Genomic DNA, 26,474 nt, shown 5'->3' with positions numbered 1-26,474 from the left:
AAGAAGAATTTATTCCGCTTTAGAGTCCTAGAAGGTCGTAAATTATGATTAGAAATTGACAGTAAAAGTTTATGAAGTTGACATCCCAAAACAATATCAAGCTGTTTATATTGTACAATAATTCAAAAATTCAAATTCAAAAGTCTGGGAAATATTAAACCAATTTGACCCAGCGCCATTTAAAAATAAAATTTATAAAAAGTGTTTTATAATCCATGTTGCCTTTAGTTTTTCATCCTGAATTTCGTTTCGCATAGGCAGCATATGATAAAAAAAGAAGCAGTAATTTTCCGAACGTTTCTCCAGGAGTAATATATGTATTTTTGGAATGCACTTTTTTAGATCAAAAATATATCTTTAACTATGAAAGCAATACCCTTGCCCTACACGATGAATCGCAAGCAGTGTCTGTTTTTAAAAATTCAGAAACAAAAATCCAGAACTTGAATATATTTTTCAAGGGCTTGTACAGTTCAGTTTTAAGCCTACCATGTTGCCATCAGAATTATCAGCTGCTATCTCGAGCTTAGTGTGCTGAAAGGGCTTCTCTTCCGGCTCTAGTTCCCTCCGCGATTCCTTGGACTCGTTCCATGGTTGGGTCACGGCAGTCCCCCAGATCAAAAAAATCACATTGCCGGCAAACAGAACTCCGGCAGCCAGGCTAAAAACTACCTGCCACTGGCTCCGCTGACCGCGGTCCGTTACTAAAACGCCCACCACAAGGGGCGTCAGCAGGGCCATCAAATTGGTGAAGCTGCTCATGAGGCCGGCCAGGATGCCAGCGTGGTTTGGTGATAAATCAATCGTATTCAGTTCGCTCCCAATAGTGGCTGCACTGCTGACACCCACACTGAGGGTTACCAAAACAAGGACCAAGGTCTTCTGCCCTTCCCCCACAAAAACAAGCGAAAGCATTATGGTGGCCGGCGCCCAAAGAGCTATGCTCGTGTAGGTCTTTCTCAACGTTGTCAAGCTCATCCACTTCTTTCGCAGCAGTACATCTGCAATAATCAAGTAAACATAGCACATTACCCACATGAGCAGGAAAGGAAGAGCCGAAAAAACCGCATTGCTTTTCATATCGAGCTTCAAGACACCGCTTAAGTATGTAGGTAACTCGGTTTGCATGGTGGTCAATCCCCAGCTGTCAGCACAACGGGCGCAAAGAAGGGCGTAGACTGGAACAGAGGTAAAAATGCCCTTCCAGGGAATCTCCATTTTTTTAGGCTCCTTCATCTCTGATCGCTGGATATCCCCCACAATATAGGCCTTCTCCGCCTCCCCTATGAACCGGGCCTCACTTGCCTTATTGGCTCCCAGAAGCAGCCAAAGGCCGCACCAAATCAGGCCCAAGCCGGCTGCCGAGTAGCTGATCCCAGGCCACCCCAGCGATGAACTGGCTATCATACCGGCCCCATACATGGCTAGCACATTGCCGCAATCAAAGCCAGTATATGCAAACGCTCCCAGACGCGTTCGCTCTGCCGTGGGACACCAGTTAGCCAAGTGCTGGTGTATGCAGGGCCATGTCACCTGGCAAAGCCCTTGCAGCAGGCGAATCGCACAGTACGCCTTCCAGCCGGCTACATAGACCCCGTAGGTTGTGAGAGCGCTAAGTAGGGATGATCCCAGCGTGCCCCAGAAGAGGACCGCCTTTGAGCCAAAGCGCTTGCACAGATAACCAGCTGGGAATTGGGCCAGAGCGCAGCCCCAGTAGTAGCTCGATAGGATGTACGACTTCTTCTCCTCCGACCAGTTGTAGGGCTAAAATGTGGGTGGGGAAACTGGTGAGCTGGGTGCTTGGCGCTAACTTTTCGCTTACCCACGGGCGGGTCGCTATTGTTCGATGTAGTTCCGTTGGTCATCGCCACCACTGCCACGCTTACGTTTAGCTGTAAAACGGTGTTCGCCGCGAGTCCATAGAAGAGCAGACCTGCCTGCAGGTGTCGCAGCCCCAAGCGTGGCACTGTCAAATAAAATAAAATATGTAAAACTTGCGTGACACATTTTATTTAGCGTTACCCTTCTTAGGAATCTCCTCCATGTCATCCATTTTCCTTTTTTAAAATACAACTGGATTTTAGGTTTATAGGCAGCCTCTGTAAGACGGTAATTAAGAATGCAATTTTAGCATACATATTTCGTTGTCTGTTTTGGTTCAATAGTATATAAAGGATATGAATTTTAACCAAAAATTAGAAGTACGAAGGCTCTGTATTTGGATGTAAAAAACATGACATTGAAAAATATTTTCACAAAAAATAACAAAAAGGATTTTTGTCTAAAAAGTACTTATTGGCTACATTTTGGTAATAGGTTCTACTAATATATGTAGCTCTCAAAAGACTAATTGTGAACGCCTATGTATATGTATAATCATATTAAGCCAACCTAACCTAGGAGATGTTCTTTTTTGAATCTGCCGAGTATCCCCATTTTACCAATTTAAGTTGCAATGGAGTTGTATATACTGTTGCACTTTGCCTGGGCAAATACACATAGCATCCCCCTCATCTCCCGCTGGCCGGATATTGCTTCCATGAAATTCCCTTGTTTGTTATTTTAGATATTTTTCGGGTTTGTTATTTTTCAGATTTTTTGTCTGTCTGCGTTCCTGTTGTTTGGCAATCTGCCTGAGCTCAAGTCTCGTTTTCAGTTAGTGTGCAAATTTCCTCAATAATACGCAACGAAAACAAATACAAACGTAAAAAAAAGGCGAAAAAGTGAATATAAATCTCGGCATTTACAATTGTATCAGCGCAGCTAACAAGATACCATTCGGTCCCACCTAGATACACTCGCACACTCTTTTCAATTGTTTCAATAGTTGGCTACGTGTGGACGACTGCCAATAGTCTGCTTTCCACCTACAATCTCTATAATCACCTCTCTCAAAATAAGAGCATTTGTATAGTTTTTACATTGGAAAAACCAGACAATTCATTTAAACAATTTTATAAAAAAAACAGTTTTAAATAAAAAGCCATGAAGATACCTAAGTAGCCATATATTAAATAAAATGTTTATATTGCAATTAAGATATACGGAACATTTTCTAGCTTATCTTGCAATATATTTTTGGATAAATATGAGTGACATTATTTCCGCGACCCCTACGACATACTTTTAAACAGAACATACGCTTAGTAAGCTCATATTTATCTTTAATTTTGTAAGTTAGTATATACATATACATATATTTTATAAGCATGAGAACTTACTTTAAATACGATGAATATTAATTTTTTAGTTATTGTTATTAGATATAGCTTATAACAAGTTTCTAAACATCCCAAAAAACATATGCACAAAAATATGCTAATTCTAAATGCACTTGTTACGTCCTATGGAAAATAGTGGTTGTACATTCTATTTATAAATCTTTATATGAATGTAAATATGTAGATAATATGCATGGATACGTATACATATACGTGTGTAAATTGACGGCTTCAGCAACGCCATGGACAAAATTTATAAATAATTTTGACCAGTTTATCACTTCAAGTATGTACATACATATATTTTATATTATTCATACACACATATGAATATGTAAGAGTTTGTTATCAATACCCTGGCCTAGTGATAAAATGGTTAAAAAATGTATTGTTTTATAATTTGTTGCTTCAGTGAGTATTACCTCCTTTTAGTTAAAACTATAAATATTTAAATTATTAAATTCATTTCATAATGTAAGCCATAGTTCAGAAACAGAAAATAGTTGTATAAAATATCTTAAAGCACGTGGTATTTTTCTAAGAAAGATAAAATGGTTAAAAGATTTTTTTTTATATTTTCACATTTAAGTGAGTCGTAGGTCATTTTAGTTAAATCTATAAATATTTAAATTTTTCCATTCATTCACGAACAAAAAAGACTTGCATACAAAATTTTTAAGCACGTGTTCTTTAAGAGCTTTTTCTAGGAAAATGACATCGATCTTTTAGTAAGCAATGTCTTGTTTATGCGCCAGATAAGCAGAAAATGATATTCCCCCTTTGATTTGGTGCCTAACGGGTACAAACAAAAAACATTTAATTCAGTGCGTTTGGTGTCCCAGAGTGCGTACATACATACACACATAAATATGTATTTAGACTTGATCGTGGGCTTGTGGGCCATGTTCTTTCGGGACCATTGGCAAAAATTTACTTAAAGTCTGACAGCCCTCAACCCCCTCCCCACTTCAGGTGGAATTTTCCTTTTGGGTGTCTGCTCTTACGGGTTGAATTTAATAAAATCACATTTTATGGACGGGTTTCATTCATTTAAAATCAAATGTGCAACATTTCTTTGCGGGAATACCTACGATACCCAACCACATTGTTGCACACGGTATAATTATATCGGGTATTCACTTGTAAACCGAACCTTTTTATTGTTGTGTTCTTTGGTTATTCTATTAATATCTGATTTTAATTGGGTTTTGTTTTGCTATGTTGTCCGACCCGTTTTCCGCGGGCCGCGTGCTGTTAGCTCTGTTGGTTCGATTTCTGTTTCTATTTCTATTTTGATTCCACACTTGCGATCGCGGCCGCTTTTGCTCGAACGACGAACTGCTCCCGCCGGCGTTTGTTGCTCACTGTATTCGTTCGAATGCTATTGTAATTGCTCGACGCCAACTGCCGCAGAGTGAGAGCTATCGCATGTGGAAAATCGGCTCGTCATGCTCTTCTGCGACCAGCACCGACACTTTTTTAAATTGCCTTCTTTTGTTTTATATCCAATACATTAAAGAACTAATTTGAGTAGTACAGCATGTATTAATCACTTGAAAAGGAGTATTTGTACAATTGTAAAGTCCGGAAAATTTAGATTCGGCAAAACCAATAAAAAAAAAAACGTTTGAAAATATATACTTTAATTTTTAAGCAATAAGAATCGCTATCTAACATATTTGCCAGGGTTGGAGTCTCGACTAATAGCCGGGTCGTATACTTTATTTGTTAGTACATTTTTGCTGCGATCAGTTAACATTTGGGGTAGAAAAAATCATTTTAGTTCCTAAGAAGTTCATTAGGTTAAATGTAGAATTCAAAATTTTAAGAGCGCCACTAACGGTTAACAGCGAGCGGGTAAGCCGTGAGTAGAGAGGATGACAACGAAAACAGGCAGAAGACACTAACGCCTGCAGTCATCGGAAGTCGTCAGAAAAGCAATCGATATATCGATCGGTCGGTCAGTTCGATCGATGTTTCCCCATCTCTAGCCACTATACGATCCAGCGGAAAGAGAGCGGCTCGAGTTAAACATTTGATCGTAGCGGTAAATTGCACTAAGATATTGTATTCAATACACATTCTGCGGCCGACAATAAACAATAGCGCGGGTGGTCTACTCAAAGAGTTAAACGGATTAACTTAAACTGCGTTTTGCTTGCCCGAATCACCTATGAACAAAGCCGAAAGGGAGGTGCGCGAACAAAGCTCTTGCCGCCAAACGTGCAGCTGACGAATTCGGGGAAATAAACGTGCGCAATTATCGCCCGGTAATAGTCGGATTTTGCGTATTAGGTCTCTGGAAATGGAAAAGTCGCCCGTCCACCCAGTTTCAATTTGACATTCGGGTACTATTTCCTTTTGTTCCATGTTTCGCTCCCGTCCCGTTAGTTCTAGCTTTTCGTGTCTCTCCTTGTCCTTCGTCGTGAGCAACGCGTTGCCTTCGTGTTTTTGTTTCTTGTGCCGCGACAGTGCGGCGGTGCAGCTTCCTTTGGTGGTGCGATCACCTGGTCTGCGAAGAGACGGCGATTAGGGCGGTTCACCCGGTGGGTCCAGCTAAAAAACCAAACAAAATCACGCGGACTTCTTTGGTGGTTGTGTGTGTTTGTAAAAAAAATGTGTAGTGGTTGCCAGTTTTTTTGCCAGCAAAAAATATGTAGCTGTGCAGAATGCCGAATTGCATATTGCATATAACTCGCGACCTGCCAATATAATATCGGGCATAAATCTTATAACCATATTATTGCAATAATAGTGGTGGAAATCTGAGAATTAAAAAAAAATTCACAATATGATATGTTTATGTACCTAAATGTATTAATCTGTCATTATTAAAATTATTTAATTGCACTTAAATTTTTAGTATTTCCATTATTTCACTGCAATCCACTGCAATTTTTGACAAATGGAAAGAAGCATCATACTATAGTAGTGATGAGATTCCAAGTGATTTTGTTTGCTTTCTTTTTAATTTAAAGTGTTTTTTAATTGGTTACGTCTTTTCCAGTGACTAAATTATCAAAGTGTACAAATCAAACAACAAAAAAATCAAAACAAAAAAAAGATTTGTATCTTGGACTCGAAATTAAACGGATAACAACAAAGTCAAGAAAGCAAACTGCTACATCCTGCTCACCGATTTGTAAGTCGTACTTATTATACGTGTTTTTTAGTTTATACCATCTTTTAATACATTTTGCCATTACTGCTTAACACTCTGGTTTGCCTGTTTCGAAATTCGATTTATGCTCCTTTTACCTGTAGTCCACACATTTCGTCAATCCCTCTCTATCCACTAATCTCGCTGTTTCGGTCTGGCACTCATTGTTCAGGACTGCACTTGGTTGCTTTACTTTACTACCTTAAAGAAAATGCATTTGTTACGGTACCCTTTGGGTAATTAGTTTGCTTTCCCAGTTGCCTTAATAAAAAAAAATGAGGGCCTGCACATACTTTACAGTTATTATTTTGTTTACTTTACAAAAAAGTTCATTTAAATGTGCCACTGTCTTATACAGTAATTTCGTATGAAATCATGAAATAATAATCCTGTGGTTTACTCTAGTGTAAATCGATGTACATATTGTTAATTCCTCTGTACAGTGCTTCAGTCTTTACTTGTTTCGGTCTCATCCCTAAGACTTTTCATTTGCAACGCTTAACGTTTTTTTTTGGTCAACTGTGATTACCGATCATTACTTTTTCGCACAATTTCGCTGACTGATTGGCATGCCCAATTCAATTTTAATAAATTGTTAAACAGCAATCTTCTTAAACCCACGCCATCACTTTCCGAGCCTTCTATGCTTCGTTGTGGTTTCTACCACGCTTTCGTGTGGGGTGACTTTTCCTTTGACGCACTGCTACACCCATTCTTTAGCTTGCAGTAATTTAAATTAATCGCTAAATGGCAGTATTGTTTTTAAAACTGTTTCTATTCTGGGATGATTTCTTGCGAAAATGTATTTGTATAATTCCAACTGTTTGTAAATAACTAAATAGGTTTAACAAGTGCACGATTTTCGCTATTTTTTTTTACCACACACTCACTTGCCCTCGCATAGCACTCTCTGCGGGTCTTGTTCATTTTGAAATCAGAGTTAAGGGGAATATACACATGGATCCAGTAACCTGTGTCGTACAACTAGCGCCGTTATTTTAGACACAAACGACTCAGTTTAAAAGTGTTCGGAGGGGGAGAGTTCGTAGCTATGCAATGATACGGTCGGGCATCAGGGGATGTGCAGGGTGGTTCGACGCCAAGACGAGCGTAATTTGCAAACAAAAAGCCATTAAAATATCAAATTAGCGTCTGGCTGCGGCTGCGAGTGCTGGATTTAGTAGAAGTCTCCAGTTCTCTTCGATGCCAGTTTGCCCCTGCCGCGCGCCTCTCTTCCGCCTTCGTCCTCCGGCAGCCACCTTCCCTGCTCCTACTCCCTGACATTTGTTTGTGCTCACCCATCGCATTGTGTAAAATCGAAAGTAAATGAAATGCGTCCGCATGCGCTGCGTTCAGTCACCAATTTGTTGAACAACAATTTGTCAGTCCAGTACTCGTTGTCACCCGCCACCCGCCTGCCACCTACTTCTCTCCCTAAATTTTGTTAGATCACTTAGAGAAATAAATGATCACAAAAACATTATTGTTAATTCTGTACTGATTATGGAGTGAATGAACTGTGTATCTAATGGTATATTGGATCAGGTTTATCATCATTATAGCTGAAAAACAGTAAAATCCAGCATAGGTGGGCTCACAAAACAAAGATTTAAAAACTCAAAAAAAATATATTTTTTTAAGTATATAGTTATCAGGCAGTATATTTAAGTTTCTAGTTTCGCTTATCAGTCATTAACAGAAATGAGTTCTTGCCCGCCACAAAAGTCTTATTTGTTTCTTTTAGATAACCAAATTTACACGCCACATTAAAATCCATTTGTTTCACTGCCAAGGGTGAATGCAAGCCAAAAAATCTATTAAAACAAAACAGAAGCAAAAGCTGAAACACGTTTTACCTGTACTGCAATTCAAACTGAGTCACTGGGTTGAAAGAACTTCGGTGGGGATGAAGCAGGCACAAAATGGTTACAAAAGCTAAAACAGCAGCAATCAAATCATCAAGGGAAAATTTATGACGGTCACTCAGACCCCTTGCAAACTGCGCCGAGAATAAAGCCGTACTGGAAGCTATCTCGATCAATGGATCGGATCGTTCTGGCAGACAAAGACAGAAACGCCACGCTCCAAGTTTGGACAATCTGCCGTCTCCCTTTGTCCCAAGCAATACATTCTGGGGCCACGCTTGCGCGTTTTGCCCTGGGTTTCGATTCGTTTTCGGTCTTGGGCTTGTGTTGTTATACGCGTACCCTTCCCTACTCGTATTTTTGCCCAAACGCGTTTCATAAATTATCAAGTTGAATGCCCAGTTTCGAAATTTCAGCGGGCCTGACCTTGAGCACAAATTTTCGGAGCTTCGGGTCCCGCTCTCTTGCTTTTAAGTGTTTGCGATTGTATCTGTATTCATGTGGTTTTGCTACCCTCTTTTCACATCGGGTATACCAAGCTGGTGACATATCTGCTTAATATAGCCATTTTCAAGCTAGGACTTAATTTTCATCTTAAAACTTAAACGACATAACCCTCTACCCTAGGAAGGTAGTTAATTTAGTTTAGTAATTTAGTTTGTAAGACTATGTGAGTCCATGGGATATCTAATAGTCGGTTTAATCAAGAGTATTTTTTGCCCCCTTTTCGAGTTCTTAAAGCAAACATCGTTGGTAGTTATTCCCATGTGCGTTTTACTCCAATCTGTGCTTTCATGTGCTGCGATGACTACTGTTCTCACCATACTTGGGGATCTCTGTGTTTCACTCTGTTGATAATTGCCAATGGCTGCTATACAAATTTACTAACGCACATGCGTAACCCGAAAGAGAGCGAAGTTGCTCTGCTTCAAATGATTAATGATGCTCATTTTTTCCAGCTTGGCTCTCTGACAAACGCGAAGAAAACGTGCGTATGTCAAGTAACTTAAACCGGTTTGAGCCCTTGACTTTTTAATTCAAATAGTTAGGTAAACTCACAGTAGTGGGAAGGTCAAGTTAATTAGGATTGATGAAATGGGTCTCACCATTAAAAGTCGGTAATATCAAAAATATATTCAGGTGTATACATATATGAGATTTAATTATGTCTGGGAAACAATTTTCATTGATTTTCCAGACGAAACTCGTAAAACATGAAAGACCATTCAACGCACACGCTTAGAATTTAAATGAAAAAATAATAAATCTTCGGATCTGAAACATCATCCTCATTTTCGCGTATTATATTGGACGGGACCCAAAACACAAATGTTTATTGATATTTAGTGTGATGGATTAGTTTATTTGGCTTAGTTCTCGACCCCATTTCAGGGGCAGGATAAGTGGTAATGCATCCATTCGTTAAGGTGTTGATGTGCATGCAAATGAACATAGCCCGTGAGTATCGGTGATTCGGTCTGTCATATTACGGAGCATATGTGGCATGTGTGCGGCATGCATCATTGAGAAGATTTGCCGCATAATAGACCGCTCAAATGACCCACAAACCGGCGAACACATCAATTTGGTCCGGTGCTTATTCACACTGTATCATCGCAGGGAAAGACCCAGGAGAAAATTTTTTGGAAATTACACTACAAAAATGAATTGGTTTCATTACAATGGGTATTACAATCTTGTAACCACTTAAGGGTTCCTATATTTTTAAGTGTAGAACGTTATTTTTTATCGGACTGCACGTATGTGTCAAATACGTACAAGATAGACACGTTAAATACCGCACACGATTTCTGGATGGATAAGTGAGATAGTGTGTGACTGTCTGCGAGTGTTCGCGTTTGATTGATAAGAAATTAGGTTAGCTTTATTATTTGCCGGATTTAAAATTGACTATTATTATAAACAACATTTTATCCAAATGGTCTAGAACTTTTTTACCCGCTTGTGTTCGACAAAAATTAAAGCTTACAATAAAAGGTTGTCAACAAAAAATATTCAAATTCCTTAATTTCTTTGGGCTTGCAGTGTTTTGGTTAAGTTATTTATTTATTGGCTCGCCCTCAATATATATGTATGTATATTTCTGTTTGTCCCTAAAAACAGTTTTATAGCCCAAATTTCCAATTTCATCCCATGCACAATCTCTGGATCCATTTTTGTTTTTGGCTGTCTGTTGTTTTCTTCGCCTGTTCGTTCTGTACTATCGTGGGTGTGAGCTATTTTAAAATGTTTTCTAAACATTAAAACAAAAAGTTGCCATTTTCATAATAAAGAAATATTCTATGGATATACCTACGCTGTACCATAGATAATCGTTTTTTTACAATCAATGTTAAGTTCATCTTTGCATTAAAAAGCAAATCAATCCTATTTTCACCTTAACCTCCCTATATCTGTGCCTTTTCTCTGCATATATCCACCTTTATTTTCTTTCTTCGTGCAAGCTTACCCAAGATCATGCCTTGAATTATGAATGTATATGTGTACAAATGAAACACCGCTCCAGAACTTCGAATATATATTTATATACATAAATTTGTGTCTCATATGGGAATTGTTCTGTTTTCTTTCGATTCTTACAGGCGCTTGTACGTTCCCCTCTCTACTAGTTCAGCTACTGCTACTAGCAACCAACGCCACCAACCAACAGCACCATCTTCGCGAACGCGTGCCGTGTACAGTGATAAAGTGTTTAGACTTAGTCAAGTCACCCACAGCAAAACCAACAAAGCGCAAAGAATGTATTGTCTATCAAATTTGTATGCATATATGTTTTAAAAGTGATCAAAGAGATATCAAATATTTTTGTTGACATCCAATGAGATAAGATTTAATCCCTGAGCCTTAGGTGAATGTCAAATGCAAATTTATTAGAGTGCTCTGACCAAGAAAATTAATTTCTATGGATATCCTTCCAATCGTCACCCAATTGCCCGAATTCAAGTGATTTTGTCTTCCCATAAATTATCAGCGACAGACCTCTTTTAAAAATAACCATATCGGATATAGTATACTTATTTTTAGTAGTTTTATATTCCATCTTGTTGGTAGCCTTTTTCGGTTCTCATTCTCTTATGGCTCTAGTTCCGCGCTATAATCATTTTAAATAAACAGAAGGTGCCATTGCTGAAAACGACTCCACATGTGTGGGTTCCTTTAAAGTGGGTGAGTAAATCAGCTGCAAGTCTTATCACATAAATCTATATATACACATATATCTATGATTTTTCTTTTATTTCAAGTCTTACTCTAATATCTGCAGTTGGCGCTTAAATCCATTCATAAATTTCGACGTTGACAGTGTGGTAGCTTTTTGAGCTTTTTCGAGTGTGTGACACGTATTAAAGAAATTATGCGTACTTCATAAAGTACGTTTCGTTTTGGATGTGTTTCAGGCATTTGAATTTGAAAATAAAAAATTTCTGCCAGAAAATTAATTTCTATACAAATCCTTTAAATTTTTAATTCACTAATAACTGAAATTTCTTTTTGGTGGTTTCGCAAGGCTTTCATTTATTAGACTCTCAAACTTCGTAGCAGGTAATAGTTTTTCTGTTCATGTTTCATTTAAGCTTTACATATTTATGAGCTTTTAATTCTTGTTTGCAATCATGATCAAATGCAAAATAGTATGTAATGAAACAGCTGGTAGCCCAGCTAAGTGTCAAGCTTTGGATAAAAATGTTTTCACAGCCAAAAAATGACAGATCATCCGATTTAGCTCTATTATTTTTTTTTAAGCGACTCCCACGAGTTTTCCATTTCAGTTGTCTGGATGAGAATAAACTGTTTCAAGCTCTCCAAGCTGTCATTAAGAGCTGAAGCGCAACTACAAAATGCGACATTAGTGGGCGGATGGCAACAGAGGGTATTTATGCCTAGGAGCTGGAGAGGAGGAATACCATTTACATGGCCTCAGCACTTTTAAGTGCATTTAGACATTAGCCGAGCAAGACAAAAATCTGAGAGTTGCCGAGGGGCTGTTTGCCGCTGCTTGTTTGCTTGCTCGGTCTTTCACAGTCAGGCCATTTGCCTTAGAATTTATTTCAATTGCTCTTAAACGAAATAAACTGTTCCGATGCGATGTTCACAGTGGGTTAATATACGATGACGACGGCATTATCACCTAGAGCGCGTCATTTGAAATTGAGCCCTCACAGTGCGAGACCAATGGACAAATGAGACAATAAACTGAAAAGGAGAATTTATAATATTTAGTATTCTCTGGGCTTCGAAACGTAATGTGATATTATATGTATAATAACTAATAATGTATAATAAATGTACACAGTATTGATAAATAAGCTTAATATGATTTACTTCCATAATTAAATCTCAATAATTCCTTCTTAACAATTATTACATTGTTAATTCAAGTACCACTAACTTTAATGATTCTGTTCAGGAGACGATAACGAAAAACCGTATCCGATTTATTTTGGAATCTTATCAGCATTAAAATTACAAACTTTAGTTCAACAAACTAGCTGAGCAGCAGGGGCCGTGAAAATACGCCACACCTGTTGCTGCTTCCTTTTTCGCTTGTAAAGAAATCATTAAATTTCACTTAAGTTGTTCAAGGAGCCCTAGACAGCGCTAGACAACAGACACAGACACCGACAAAAACAAATTCGTGCTTTGGGGGTGGCAAGAAGTTTCCAGTGCGCCGACAACCAATCCCAGCCAGCAGTAGCAAGTGCCAACAAGTTCAGTTTTCGCTTTTTGTTTTCCATCTGGACATTTTCTGTCGGAGGCGCGTGCGGCTTGCATTTGCCAGCACTGCACTTTTCTTTCACTTTGCTGCATTGCACCCGTCTTCCCAGTGCGTGCAAGTTGTTGCACTTTGCGCTTTCGACCCACATTTGTCTTTGGTTAGGATTTTGCGCCCAGGATTCCTCTTGCCGTTTTATGCTCGGTGTTTCTCCGCCTTTCTTTGCGTTAAGTATTTCCTTGTAAAATTTTTGTTGCTCTTACTCCGTCGTGTAGAATTCGTCTTTCATGCATCAGTAGCTGAAATTTTTGCCAAAGTTTCAGCTGTTGCTGTTACAGTTGATGTTGTTTCGATCCCTTATATCAATTTCCAAGGTAACATCTTAGTTAGCGTAACCAAGATGCATTGTTCACTGGTTTTCGGTGCAATGAGTGACTTTTGTGGACAAAGAATATACATTCTTAAAAAAAAGAATTTCTTCTGACGTAATGGGCGTATTCATTGGATCCTGCATTACTTGATTTGTTTCTTGAAGTATTTATTTCTATTTACGATTTATGCTTGTGCGATATTTAATATTTTATTATATTTTTACTAAGGTAAATTGATTTTTGCTTTGCATTCGCTGGCATATTTGTTTTTAGTATTTGGGTTATATTTGCTAAAGTATTTATTTGTGATTTCAATTAAATTTCTTTTTAAATAAATAACATTTCGCGCTCGGCATTTGCTTGTTTGAGTATTTGATAGACAGGCTAGATAATTTCTTGGTCTGCTGACCAGATTTCAATTTGACTTATAGCCGGTTGTCGTTTTGCCCGATGGAAAGCATTCGTAGTTGTTGCTATTGTCATCGCTCCCAAAGCTCGCGTATCTTAGGGATTGCCGAGCATGCGACACTGCTACAGTTAACACATGTTTGGCTAAATAATTGGGATTTCTGCCATTGTGAGCCCCAAGTATTCGGGATTTTTTCTATCTCGATGTCATCCGAAATCGGGCATGTTGCCAGACAGCGACAATTTATCCTTTCATCCATTTGGTCGTACTATTAAAGTTGTTCTTTTCTTTAGTCATAAATATCAAATGTGCAAAACTTATTCTAAGTAGGCAATCATATTTGCACGAGTACGGGCCAATAGAAGGTGGGCGTGCAGTTATGTAGATAAGTGGATAAATAAATTAAAAATGATACATTTTATATCAATTTATTTAATTATTTATTTTAATTATTTCCTATCTTTTGATGAACTTATAAATAAAAGTAAATTAATAATAAATTGAGCTAACGGATAGCGCTTAGCTTTGGATTATAACGACTTTAAGCTTGCACACTTTATAGTTACTGTAGTTGAGCTCTAGTAATAGGCGTTAATTAAATTAATCTATCTCGCTTGCTCAAAAACGCAATGGTTATAATGACCTCAACATTACTTACTTAATTATAATAACATTTTAAATATAAAAAAAAATGGTACATTGGTTAATGCATATGTGTGTATGTATGTAGTATGGGTTCTCTGTGTTAGATGTTCCATTTATAACATTAATTACTGTTTGTGCTCGCTTAAAAGAGAAATCTTCCAGTGCTCTTATAAATAAACACGACTCGAAAACGACAACCGAAAATAAACAGAAGTATAAAAATAGGGTCAGCGGTTTACGAATTGTTTGCCAATTGCTGCTGGCAACGGAAGTTTGCATGATCTCTATCTTTAGCCTTATTTTACTTCCCCTTTATTTAAATAATAGAACAAATAATATTGATATAAGATTATCTTTGTAATTTACCACTGAACCAAACAAAAAAACGTTATTTTGTCCATCTTTTCGTTTTAGGTAAGTTAATTGTGGTTGGTATAAACAGTTGTGAGCATGAGAAAATTTGTAAGTGAACACCACTCTCTTAAACTTAGAAACTTATATTGTAAGTACTTTTAAGACAAATTCTTCTCTAGTGTCAACAGTAAAAATGCATGAGTATTTGAAAACATTTGTTGTTTTAAAAAAGCATCAAATAAATGTTATTATATTGTCTGTCTGTCAGAACGTTTGGTCAGAAATATTCCTTGAGTATTTATCATTGCACGACCAAAAGAAAGCCTCGTCAGTGCGCTGCCAGTTATTCGTATATGTATGTGTATACATATATATACTTTTATTTATTTCAATTTGATTTCCTTGTACAATAGTTCATTTGTTGCCGTTGCAATTGAATTTCAAATATTTGCACTACAATTTCTCAGCGTGCCATATATAAATATATGCACTCTCAATTGTGTTGTATTAGCAGTCTATATATTTTAAATTCCCACATATTATGTATATACTCGTGTGTTTAGTCAGTATTTTAGGTAAAGCCCATATCAATCGTAATTAGGGTATACTTGTATCTTTTAAACATGCATTTAAAGACAAATGCGTTTGTTAAGAATATCTTCACGATCCCCTTTCTAAACTGCCATCCCATAAATAGTCTTTCCACAAAAATTTACATTTCTGGCATTGATCAGTATCACCAATCTCGATTCCTAAAGGGTTCATAATTATTCAATTAAATTAGGAATTTTCAATCCACTTGCACTTGTGGCTTATAAAAAATCAATTAAGCATTTGTGGGAAATAGTATACTTAAGATTTATATTAAGTATTGTTTTCTTTAGCCGCTTAGCGTGGGTTGACTTTTGGATGGGTCGTTCGGTTGGAGCGTGGCCAAGTTATGCACTTGACGCCAAACTAAAAATAGATCACGACACAAAAATTTTAACAATAAAAATGTATACTTATATATCAAAGAGTGTGAATGTGTGGTTAATATAAATGTCCAATAAACCTAAAGACATTTTTCACACAGCACACAAGTTAATGTGCGATTCAGATACTGATGTATTAAATAGATTAGAAAAACCTATCGAACGTGCAATACATTTTTTTTACGACTTATGAGTTTAATTAGGGCAATATTTTTACTTATTGCAATATAAGGATTAGATGCTGTATAAATGTGCAGCTTTCAGCAGACAAAAGTCTTACCAGAATCTTCAACTCCGTCTTAGTGCTTCAGCTTAATGATGGGTTCGACTGCCTTTTAGCTAATGAACTTTTGGAGGCAGCAGCAGCATAATGAGCTATTATAATGGCTCAGCTGCACAAGCTCAGTGTGAGAGCTCCTTGAGGCCATGGAATATGGAATTAAGCAATGTCCATTTAGCATTTGAAAGGCACACGTTTGACCCACTCTGCGCGTGCTGTTGGTAGTGCGGGCTTAGCTTGTGTGCGAGCTGTGGCTCGGCTTTCAACAATATTCTTCCTCATAGGTTTCACACGTGCGCCAATTTATATGCAAGTCCTAGCTCCTTCGTCTCCGTGGCACATTTAGCTTCTTTTGCCTGCAGCACGTTGCTAAACGATTCCGTTCTGGAGTGCAATGAGGTTGAGTTTGCTGTCAGAGCCACTGTTAACCTGTTTAAATTGCCAGCGTCTTCAAAGATCAGAGAGCTTTGGATCGTCGTTATTGCGTAAGCGTAGACAAATTAACCGACCGGTTGGTTAAGCTACACACGGTGTTTAAGATAGAGCAGCAAAGGATATATGTCGCGTTGCAAAATTAGTGAATAAGCTATTCATATAGTAAGAGAAAATACTTCTTTCGAAGTGAAGTGCGGAAAATAAAATTTTAAAGATCTGCTATTCCAACTGTGGCAATTGGTATCCGCGTACAGAGAATACGAAAACCGGGAAACAAGGTTTTTTTTGGTGTCTTTGCAAGGGTGCCGAATCACGTGTAAATATTTTTGCACAACTGCTGATGAACGTAATGTATTTAGTTGTACGTGCCGCTACTGGCAGAGGAGCGCTTGGCAATCGCAATTTGAAGTTATAATTTATTTAAGCATCCATTAAGGTGCACATATTGATGATCCCAGAGTGTTCATGGTCGGGCGCTACTTGGGTAACAGAGTGCAATTGCTACCTCGACAACTCCCGGGCAATTACTTTTGAGTTATTTGGCTTAATAGAAATTCAGCAAGCGTGCCTTGTTTGTCTTGTTCCAGCTATTACCCCGACTTCTTGACCTCCATCCACCGCTCTTTGTCCCCGTTCTCCAATCCCAAGACTCACTTTGATTTTCATAAGTAAATGTCGGACGTCCTTTTTTGCCTAGCCAACCTAACGAACTTGTCTCCAGAGCAAACTTTAGCGTTGGTGGAGGGGGAGTCGAAAAGCGCTGAGCGCTTTGAGAATCGATTATGAATTATTTGAGCTCTGCGAAATGACTTATGAGACACATAAGAGTCCAATGGGCCTACAGTGGCTACCACACACAGCTGGGCAAGTTATCATTCTTATATGTTGGGGGCGAAGCCTGGGAATAAGTGGGGGTTGCGTGATAAATTCCCTGCTTTGTCCTGCGTTCTGACCAAAGGGATACTCCGCTTTTGTTAACATTTTGACACTAATAAATTTAACAAAGAACAAGAAAGGAGGCTGGTTTTGGCAAGCCGAAGCTAATATACCCTTGCAGTAATTATATATATAAAAATCGTGTATTTCGAATGAGAGCAAAGCTACGGTTTCTTTTTTATTACTCTCAATTTATTTTCCGACCATTCAAATGACAATTATTTTGACTTACATATATGTATACGACCTGAAAAAAAAGAAAATTGTATGCAAGACTGAGAAACTAGATGCATAGAAACGGAAAGATAAGCGCACGGATAAACGAATAGCTAGACAGTAGGACAGAAGGACATGCAATTTATGTTACACACCCGTTTGAAATCAATATACCCTCTGACAGTGTATAAACAGTGCCACATATAACAAAAAACTTACATTAATTTTCACACATTCTTGTCAGTGATTTATGCCCTCGTTTTGATAAATTTTCCATTTGGAATTTAATTCAATGCCGATATAATACTCAAATCATATTTACTTACAATGAAATTTAACTTTTGGTTTCTCTCTTCTGCTTTTAGGTAAGTTTGCACTACGAGGAAAAAGAAAACGTAAGTCGGAAATATTTTGGCCATTAAATTATTTATTAATTATCCCGGGGGGACGGCAACTAGCAGAACGTGGCCAACTTCCTGCTTATTTCCGTATACCTTTTAAGTAATTAATAATGCGCAACATAATCGATTTTCATACAAATTAAGATTTATTTGGCCGTCAACAAAAACACCAACAAGAGCAACCGAAGACGGCTAATTTATTTTCCCCAGTTGCGCATTTTTATATTGCAATAATCATTCCCCCATTTCGAATGGATCACACTCGCACCCTGTATAAAACTCTTATAAATTAGTTAAACAAGCCGAAGATAGAAGGAAAACCACAACCCTAACTGCTTATATTTGAACAGTTGATTAATCGACAAACGCATAATGTTTTGCTAATGTCTTTCCTGACTCCAATGGCGTATGTGTGGAAATAGGGCTTTTGTTTCTCTTGGTGTTTGTAACCAATGCCCAATTAAGTCATTGCTCAAAGTGTCATCAATAGGCCCCGTAATTGGAAATTAATTGCCAGCAAGTTTGGCATAAGTTGGGCAGATGGCATTTGTTACAATGGGATAAACGGACCATAGAGTGTCTCTTTTGGTTTATCGGGTATCTCCTTCCTAGTCCCTATTTATTTTGTTAAGCACTGCAAGTATGAATAAAACTCGTTTGTTTACCTAACTTCAATGTAAACTTGTTTGTAAAAAATTAAAGGACGGTGCAGACATGCTTTTTCGTGTCTATTATATGTTTTTTATATGTAGTTAAACTAAAATAATTAATACAAGACTCAAAAAATTAAAAAAAATTTATAAAAATCGGTTAAACACAACGAGTGTGTTATATGATGCTGATCAAGGATTCAGAATCTTTTATCTTTCATTAAGTTGCAACATGCAAGCGTCTGGAATTAATTCCCCAAGTAGGACAGTGACAAAATTGTGCGACTATCATAGGAGGGTTTGAATTTCTAGTGTGTGTTTTAATAAATTAGTGAACTTTTGAGGAGTTCAAATCGATATGACCAACAAATTTTGATAATTCTGATTGTCGTCAAAATCAACAAATATTATTTTTATTAATTTTGGACAACTTCTCGCTCAGCCCTCGCAATAATAGATATTTTCTTCAAGCTCTCCCGGCAATCCCACTTTCATTTGCAATGGCTGGTGTGTGCCCCACCGGTTCACTTTCCATCACGTTTATTTTCCACTTGCTCTTATTTTTTCTGTCTTTTACTCAATTATGAAAAGAAATTATTAAGTGCGGGCCTCGCTAAATTAGCACGCAATTGACTGTGGCCAGGGGATTTTGTCTTGGGTCGAGGAAGTGGGGGTGGACAAGGCACATCCACCTTTTCCTAACTAAGACGAGTGTGCAATGTCTTCGGATGTCTCGAGTATGAACGCCAGACTGCGGCTCTTGCCTGTTGCTTCAAAATGTTCGCCACATTTCTAAGGAGACGCCCCACGTACGAACTATAGTGGGGAAAATTATAAATGGCGCATATTTTGTGCATTTCATTTGCCAGCCAGAATGTAGCATCTTCCTGGTACGTTGGCCTACAGCTCTCCATTGTCCCATGGAAGGGAAGAATGTGTATGTACTGGCTGACTGACGTTTGATAGTGACAATTCAGAAGGAAGGCGGGGAGAGTCGAAGGCCTGACAGAACTCCCAGGCACTTTTATTCAACAGGTGGCATTGGTCAGAGCTATTTTGTTGGTAATACGGGGAATGATTGCCGAGAATTTCTATGCATGTTGCTTGGAGGTATGCCAAATGCTGTGGGTGCTTGTCTCGGTGGCACGGAAGCAACGTCATCACTTTGGATTATCAGAGCGAGCCAAGATGGATGTTTAATTGACCGCAAATAGAAACTGTAAATTATGCCAACAAAAGATTTTACTCCCCAAACTGCTATCGTTGCTAATAGGAAAATTGCGCTAACGATGTTCGAGATCCAGCAGAAGCGAATAATAAATGCCATGTCAGCTTTTATTCTGTGAATTAGATTAATCACAGAATAAGAATTCCAATTGACAATACCACTAAACAGTCCCCCGACTATCAGATACCCGTTACATAGCTGGTGGGTATACGAAAGGGTTTAAAATTTATTTGAAATAGTAAATTATATTTTTTCAAAATTTTGGACGTGACAGCTGACTGTTTAAGCACGTTAGGGTGTGGCTAAAATTTTTTTTTTTCATATTGTCACTTACAAAACATTAATATAAAGAAAATTAAAACATTTTATAAGTATCAGCTATTTTCTAATTTAAGTGATCCAAGTAATGGAATAATTAATTATTCGAGAGATAATATGTTTTGGAACTACAAATCCGCTAGTTTTTCAGAGCCTAAATAAAAAAGTTTCACCATAACTCAAAAGAACGCCGCATACATTTTTCACTTTCAGCGCAGAAAATATAAACAAATGCCAGACAACATCCTGTATCCCTATCGCTTAGGATTGAGCTTCGCAAAAGAAAAGTCTGACAAAGCATTCTAGATCATCAGATAGAAAAAACATTATGCATAAAGGAACCTCTGAAGCTAAATATTTATGCATGAGTCGGAAAATAATGTAAGCAAAAAAAACCTTTGTTTATTTTCGATTACTTGGAAAACGACTGAAATAACTAGCGTGTGCTCTTATTGTTGGGATTTAAATGTATTGTATACTCTAGAGTCAAATGGAATAAAGTTTTACATATCAAAGCTTTAAATTATGTATTTGCTGAACATAATGATGCTTGCGATCATATTTTCTCTAAAGTAGTGGTCTTATATTTCCATTCTTACTTCTCCGGTTGTGCTTAGTATGCGAATCAGCAGACAAACACATTTGGAGTCAAAATGCATTAAGAATATTTGCTCCATTCCACGATCATAGGCCCTTGAATTTTTATTTTACTGTGAGATCTACTTTTGTGTATGAAAGTTGCTCGTGGAAAACAACCTAGAAAAGCAGTCAGTCGCACATCAAATTCAAAAGCAGTCTTGTAATCAACTAAGTGACACGGATACGCACTAAGTGCCTTTAATTGCTATCTATCACTGGCTTTTGACTCACTGGATCAGCGATCTCTACTTAGGACCGTAAGGGTACAGACCCCTTTCTGATGGTTTTTCAATAACTATTTCCGCTGCAATTCATATGACAAATTTATATGGACAGGATGGTGGATGGCGTGTTAATTACGCTCTGCGTCATATGCAGGCGGACAGCCCGCTGACAGGACAATTTTAGAGCTTTCATCTGGGCACAATTCGGCCCGCTTCGTTTCTGTAAATCTCTATCAAAATCCCATAGCAACTTTTCCGCACGGGTACGCGTTTTTCCCCACCGTGTGTGTGTAGGAGCTTTTCACATTGTTTGGCGTTTTATGAGCATGAAATTAAATTAATTAAAACTACACGTCTTCTCACTGTTTTCCGCACCCAGCAACACACGCTCTTCTCATAAAAAGGAGAAAAGCTGTCAGAACTGTGTCAAACTTGGGCGAATACACACTTTCAAGCTGCAAAAAGGTTGGCTTTAATAGTTCTTCTGATATATCCCTATTCTGCGGGTTTGGATGGATTTGATGGCCACTCCACGACTCCCAGCAGCAGCCTTGACGTAACCTTTATATCCCATCATCTGAGTGATATTCAGGTTACTATATGACGGCTTACCCGATTTAGAGTATACAAAAAAATGTTCAAAGTTCCTTAAATTATAGAATTTTTTCTCGCATATTTCAGTGTAATTTTTGTCCGATTCAACTCATATTTTCTATTCAGCCGGACAAGTGAAAACTTTGTGAACTGCAAATGAACCGGATTAAGTTTTAGCTCTACAGAAACGAAAAGGTTAAAAGATATAAACGCAAAGCCAGCCAACTAATTGCTGATATCTGTGCTTCGTGCTAGTGTGGGTGCAAAGACCAAGCTGGCTGGCATTCACACATACATATACTACTTTTGTGCATATATGCGGTTGTCAAAGGTGCAGCTCCTAAAACTCAGGCCATTCAACACGTCACCAACGGCTTAACTTGTTGCACCAAAAGCCATGGCGTTGGGCTGAAACCTGAACTGTCCATTGGGTGACCTGGCGGATTATACCTTCCAGGGCCTTTAAAAGGTTTCTGGCAAAAGGGCCGAATCATAAATAATGTAGAATGTGTAAATGCAGCACGTTAAACACGTTTTCTGTCAATTTAATTTGTAATTAGTCACGGCGGTCGTTAAAGGCTCTTCCTAAGAGACCAGAGAGGCCAGTTTGCTGACTGCTTCTTGACTTTAATTGAAATTGGCAGCTGCTAACCCGCAACCCGAAAGCCACCTACTTGCACGTGATTTCGTTGCTAATTATTGTGTGAGGTATCGGGGAGCACGACCGAAGTGTCATCATCCATCTCCTCCAGACACGGCGCTCTGGTGCTGGCCAGTCTACGTGCCGCAAAATTCACTTAGAGCTGTCTCCTTGCATTCAGTCGCTTCTATTAATAGTCGCATGCTAATCAGGCATTAACAATGGTTCCGTTTCTTTAATTTGCATTGGTAGTGTTTTGTATCGGTTAGGTGACTAAGTATTTTGTATTTTTTTTCGCAAATAACATCCGTGCCTTTATATATTTACTACCACAGCACTAAAAAAAGGCTTGCATATACCTTCTAACATTTTGGTATAGTTTAACTCTTTTTTTTTACGGATTCGAACGGATTCTCTTTTTAGAATATGAGTTATGTATGAGTAACACAGAAACTTCCCCACTTGTATGTATGCATGTACATATGTATGTATTGATAAGCATATCAAAATCTACATGCATATGTGCGCAAGACAATTTTTAACGTCAAGATCCGCTCGGCGTTTGTTGCTGATCAATAATATTAAAGACATAATGATATCAATTTACATACACACTTTATTTACTCAATAAGATTCATTCGGTAGCAATCTAATTTGTTTACTATAAGGACGAAATAAAAATGGCTCATAAAAAATTCGTAAAAAGAATCTCGACAAGTTGCCTTTCATTTTGCCGCCGGTTGACATTAGATATTTGGATTAAACGCAACTAAAATTCTCTGGAAAATAAATGGACTTAGCAAACACACGCCATAATAGTGCGTTAGGCAATAACTATACATACATGCATACATATTTGTGTTTGGTGCTCTCTTGCCGGCCGGCAGCCGCGTAAGTTGCTCGACAAGATTTTCCACTTCCAACTTAGTAATGAGCTCATCACCTGTAAGCGCTCGATCAGCTGTGCCGTAATAACAAGTCTTCACGGAATCTCTGCTACTGCGGGTTCGGAGGAGCGGCAGATAGGTCTCATTTTGAAGTCATTAATTTGACGATGCTAAATGAGAATTTATGTGTCTACTGCAGCGGCTCAGACCGGCAATTTCTCATGCACAAACATTTCTCAATGCTTGACAGAAAGACCAAAAAGAGTCACTTCGGGTCCCGAAACTTGTTCACGCTGTCCAGATGTCATTAACACTCGTTGCTCGGCATGACCAAAAATGAACAAAAAAATAAACCACCAACAAACAACAAATATACTAAACATGACAACTAAAAACGGAGGCGGCAGAGCTCTTATTAATAGCCAATTTTGTAGATGTGTACGTAAAAGGATCTAAAGAACCCAAAGTCGTCAATCTCATAAACATTAGCCTTTTCTGTGCTTTGATTTTTAATTTATCTTGATTTTGGTAAGAACAATGTAAGTTAAAAATCAGACAACTATATAAAGTATGGGAACAGAACAAAAATTTTTTGAACACATTAGAAAAGAAATTATATCATAATTTTGTCGTTTTTAATAGTGTTCTTATTCTGTAATCACCAGCTTATCTGTATGTAGTTACGTTACGTACATATAATTATTTTAATGGTATATAAGCTTCAACTTTCCAGAGCTATCATTCTCTCTTGTTATTAATATATATAACAATGCTGGGTGTAAATCTATATGGCTCTATTGGCCTTTTAAACTATTCTCGATGTTTTTAATTAATTTTGTTTACATTTTTTAAATGTATATTGGCTTAACAGCTGCTGCGAAGTCGAACCCGATTCTATAGTATGTGCAGGAGGAGCATACTAATTTCATTAAAATGCTTTGTTCGTCTCGAATTTTGGCACACGATTCTACAGACAAACTCAGCTTGGAGGGCTCTTTCTTGTTTTGTTTTCGTTTGGTTTTTGTTTTCACTGCTACATATTGTTTGCGTTTGTTTTTCTGACTAATAAATTGCAAAGTAAGTGGATGAAAAATGAGTGCAAAACCAATGACTGAGTTTACTGAAAAGGCACGAATCTGAAAATTTTTTATGGTGATATATTCGAAAAATTTATAAAGGATAATTTATAAATTTTTCATATCTTTTCTAAAGTAGAGTAAAAGAAAGAAACAATGTGGTAAGACGAACTTAAGCTTCCCTTAGAAGCGGTGGAAGCTGTTGCCCCAATATCGTCGGGTGTTTTCATTTAATTTGCGAAAAATGTTTGTCTGCAGTTGGCGGCTGCCCAAGATGAATGTTGAAAAGGTGTGTGGATGTTATATTTGCGACTGCATATGTGCACTTGGTCCATAGAGCCCCGTAGATAAAAATGATTGAAAGGTGGAATACAATGGAACGATGCAAAAAGCATAACAATGTTAGAAGGAGGATTAATTTTACCATTTCCCAAGATATGAAGCTCTCAGTCTTAACCAAAATGGAAAAGGCATCCGCGCAAAAAGCTATTACAACACCTTATCGCTGTCGATTGCAATTGCAGTTTTGATTTCTGATGCAGAACTTCATTTGCTTCTATGGTGTGTGGCCCAAGAGGAATTGAGTTCCTTGTGAGTAACCTGTGATTGCATGGGAAAACCTAAGTCCACTGTGCGTAGAAATTTTTAATTTCACATACTGCGCTGCCGTCTGTGTCACCCAACGAGTGCTAAATGACGAATGATGCTACTGGCCAGCCTTGGGAGCTAGGCTTAGATTTCGGAGGCAACATTCTGAATGCAACGTGCAGAGTGCCGAGGCACTGAGATAAATAATGTAGATTCATTCGTAAATTAGGGTGATAAAATTGTTTTAAATTGTGTGCTGCAACAACCTTGTCAAATTAGTTTAAATAAAACCAGAAGTCTAGCGTGCAACAATGAAATATGATAATGAATTCTGGAAAGCAATCCAGTTGATTTTGATGCACCATTTTGCAAAAGTTACTCAATGTAAAGGCTGAATTGCGAATTTTTCGTGAGCGGTATCAATTATATCACATGAAACAAAGAATCAATTGCTCTTGATAACGCGTTGTGTTGCTCAGTGCAGCAACATACTCTTGTAGCCTGAGCCGCCTTGCCTGCCGGTGGAGTCTTTCTCAAAGCCTGGTAAAAGTAGCGGCATTACAGCCATTTCACACTGCCTACCGCCCTAGCCCTGCCTTCCCCTTTCCATACGTCCCTCCTTCTGAGTCAGCCAAATAAAAGCTGCGCAGCGGTTTAGTGTGAGTGGTAGATCAGATCAGAATGCAAAAAGGCGAAATCCGTCGACGATGTCCTGATGTAAAGCAAACAAAGGACGATGAGACGTAGAATGCTGAGAGCTGATAGAGAGGCGGGGAAGGGGACAGACAGAGACTGGATTTTCTCCTCACTAGCTTTGCCTATTCTTGGTTGTTGGTGCTTTCAGCACTAATGCAATTTGATGCGACACAAAACCGCACACATGCACTTCCCAGAAACGCACACGCGCACATATGTGTGGACCAACAAAAGCCACTGCGAAGGCGCCAACACTAACAACAAATCCTTAACAGAATAGGATTTTCAACACATTTGCTTGTGCGTTCCATAGTTTTGGAATAGCACGGATCCCGTTAAGTCCTTGGTCTGCCTACACGAATTGTCACCCCAACTCCCACTTTTTGAGCTGCAGATCAAAAATGCATAGCTGAATAAAGCAAGCAGTATCGAGCATCTGTTATGAGGAGGTCATCTTTAGGACAGCGCTGCCAACGATCTGGCTGAAGCAAACGGCTGGTACTAAAATAAATTTAATTTTGTCAACAAATAACAATTTTTTTTTTACTTGAGTGAATCTCATTTAAGGCGTAATTAGATATTGGTTAACTTTATTTTATTTATAAAGAGTAAATGTTTGTTTCTTTAAGTAAAATTTGCATTTTTTAATTCATTCCGAGGCTAAGGCCCTATTAGTTATCTAATAAGAGTATCAGAATGATTCTGATCCTATCACTATCACAGTCGCTCCGCGTTCATTACCCGCCCATTTTCAACGGACGATATTTATGCAAATGCCCACATTTCGCTTTTCAATTTTGCCGTCTTACCATTCCCATTTTCCGGTCCTTTTTTTCTTCTTATTTTTCTTTTTGCCTTTTTGTGTTGCAACAAGTTCGTTTCGTTGTAGCATGCAACTTCTTGGCGTGTTTTCCCAGCGCATTAAGCCAACACCG

General features: G+C 38.1%; 2 protein-coding genes across 12 annotated transcripts in view; one reads left to right on the top strand and one right to left on the bottom strand.

Moving 5' to 3' along the window:
- Nucleotides 1-291: 291 nt before the first annotated feature.
- LOC120454190 (putative inorganic phosphate cotransporter) lies at nucleotides 292-4,610 on the bottom strand. 2 transcript variants are annotated; one of them, XM_039639282.2, is made up of 4 exons: nucleotides 4,375-4,609; nucleotides 2,023-2,099; nucleotides 1,827-1,966; nucleotides 292-1,764 (listed from the first exon to the last, which is right to left on the bottom strand). In XM_039639282.2, the coding sequence occupies exons 2-4, from the start codon at nucleotides 2,051-2,053 to the stop codon at nucleotides 457-459; spliced, it is 1,479 nt and encodes a 492-aa protein (XP_039495216.1). In that variant the 5' UTR covers nucleotides 2,054-2,099; nucleotides 4,375-4,609; the 3' UTR covers nucleotides 292-456. The 2 variants fall into 2 exon arrangements, with proteins under 2 accessions (XP_039495216.1, XP_039495217.1); XM_039639283.1 differs by having other exon boundaries at nucleotides 1,474-1,764; nucleotides 1,823-1,966; nucleotides 4,375-4,610.
- A 590-nt stretch (nucleotides 4,611-5,200) lies between these two features.
- Nucleotides 5,201-26,474, top strand: part of LOC120454188 (polypyrimidine tract-binding protein 1) — a 128,575-nt gene continuing 107,301 nt past the window's right edge. For 2 of the 10 annotated variants that reach the window (XM_039639281.2, XM_039639274.2), the window contains exons 1-2: nucleotides 5,201-5,767; nucleotides 6,229-6,363. Coding sequence is in view for 1 of the 10 variants with exons in the window: in XM_039639269.2 (XP_039495203.1) it covers nucleotides 14,854-14,865; nucleotides 17,964-17,993 (42 nt within the window). In the remaining 9 variants the exon portion in view is untranslated. Of the gene's footprint in view, nucleotides 5,768-6,228; nucleotides 6,364-10,849; nucleotides 11,433-14,817; nucleotides 14,866-17,963; nucleotides 17,994-26,474 lie in introns of those variants that run through there. The other 8 variants (XM_039639279.1, XM_039639270.1, XM_039639269.2 and 5 more) reach the window with 7 other exon arrangements.

The sequence above is a fragment of the Drosophila santomea genome, chromosome 3R, assembly GCF_016746245.2.
Source record: "Drosophila santomea strain STO CAGO 1482 chromosome 3R, Prin_Dsan_1.1, whole genome shotgun sequence".
Classification (NCBI taxonomy): Eukaryota; Metazoa; Arthropoda; class Insecta; order Diptera; family Drosophilidae; genus Drosophila; species Drosophila santomea.
Note: the sequence above shows the minus strand (reverse complement) of the source record. Positions and strands in the feature narration are given on the sequence as shown.

Excerpts from the sequence above, each read along its gene's own strand:
- LOC120454190 (XM_039639282.2), bottom strand. The coding sequence starts at position 2,053 with ATGGATGACATGGAGGAGATTCCTAAGAAGG. Across the intron at positions 1,967-2,022 it reads GGAGGAGATTCCTAAGAAGG|TGCCACGCTTGGGGCTGCGA; the intron begins GTAACGCTAAAT and ends TTTATTTGACAG. Across the intron at positions 1,765-1,826 it reads CGAACAATAGCGACCCGCCC|CCCTACAACTGGTCGGAGGA; the intron begins GTGGGTAAGCGA and ends CCCACATTTTAG.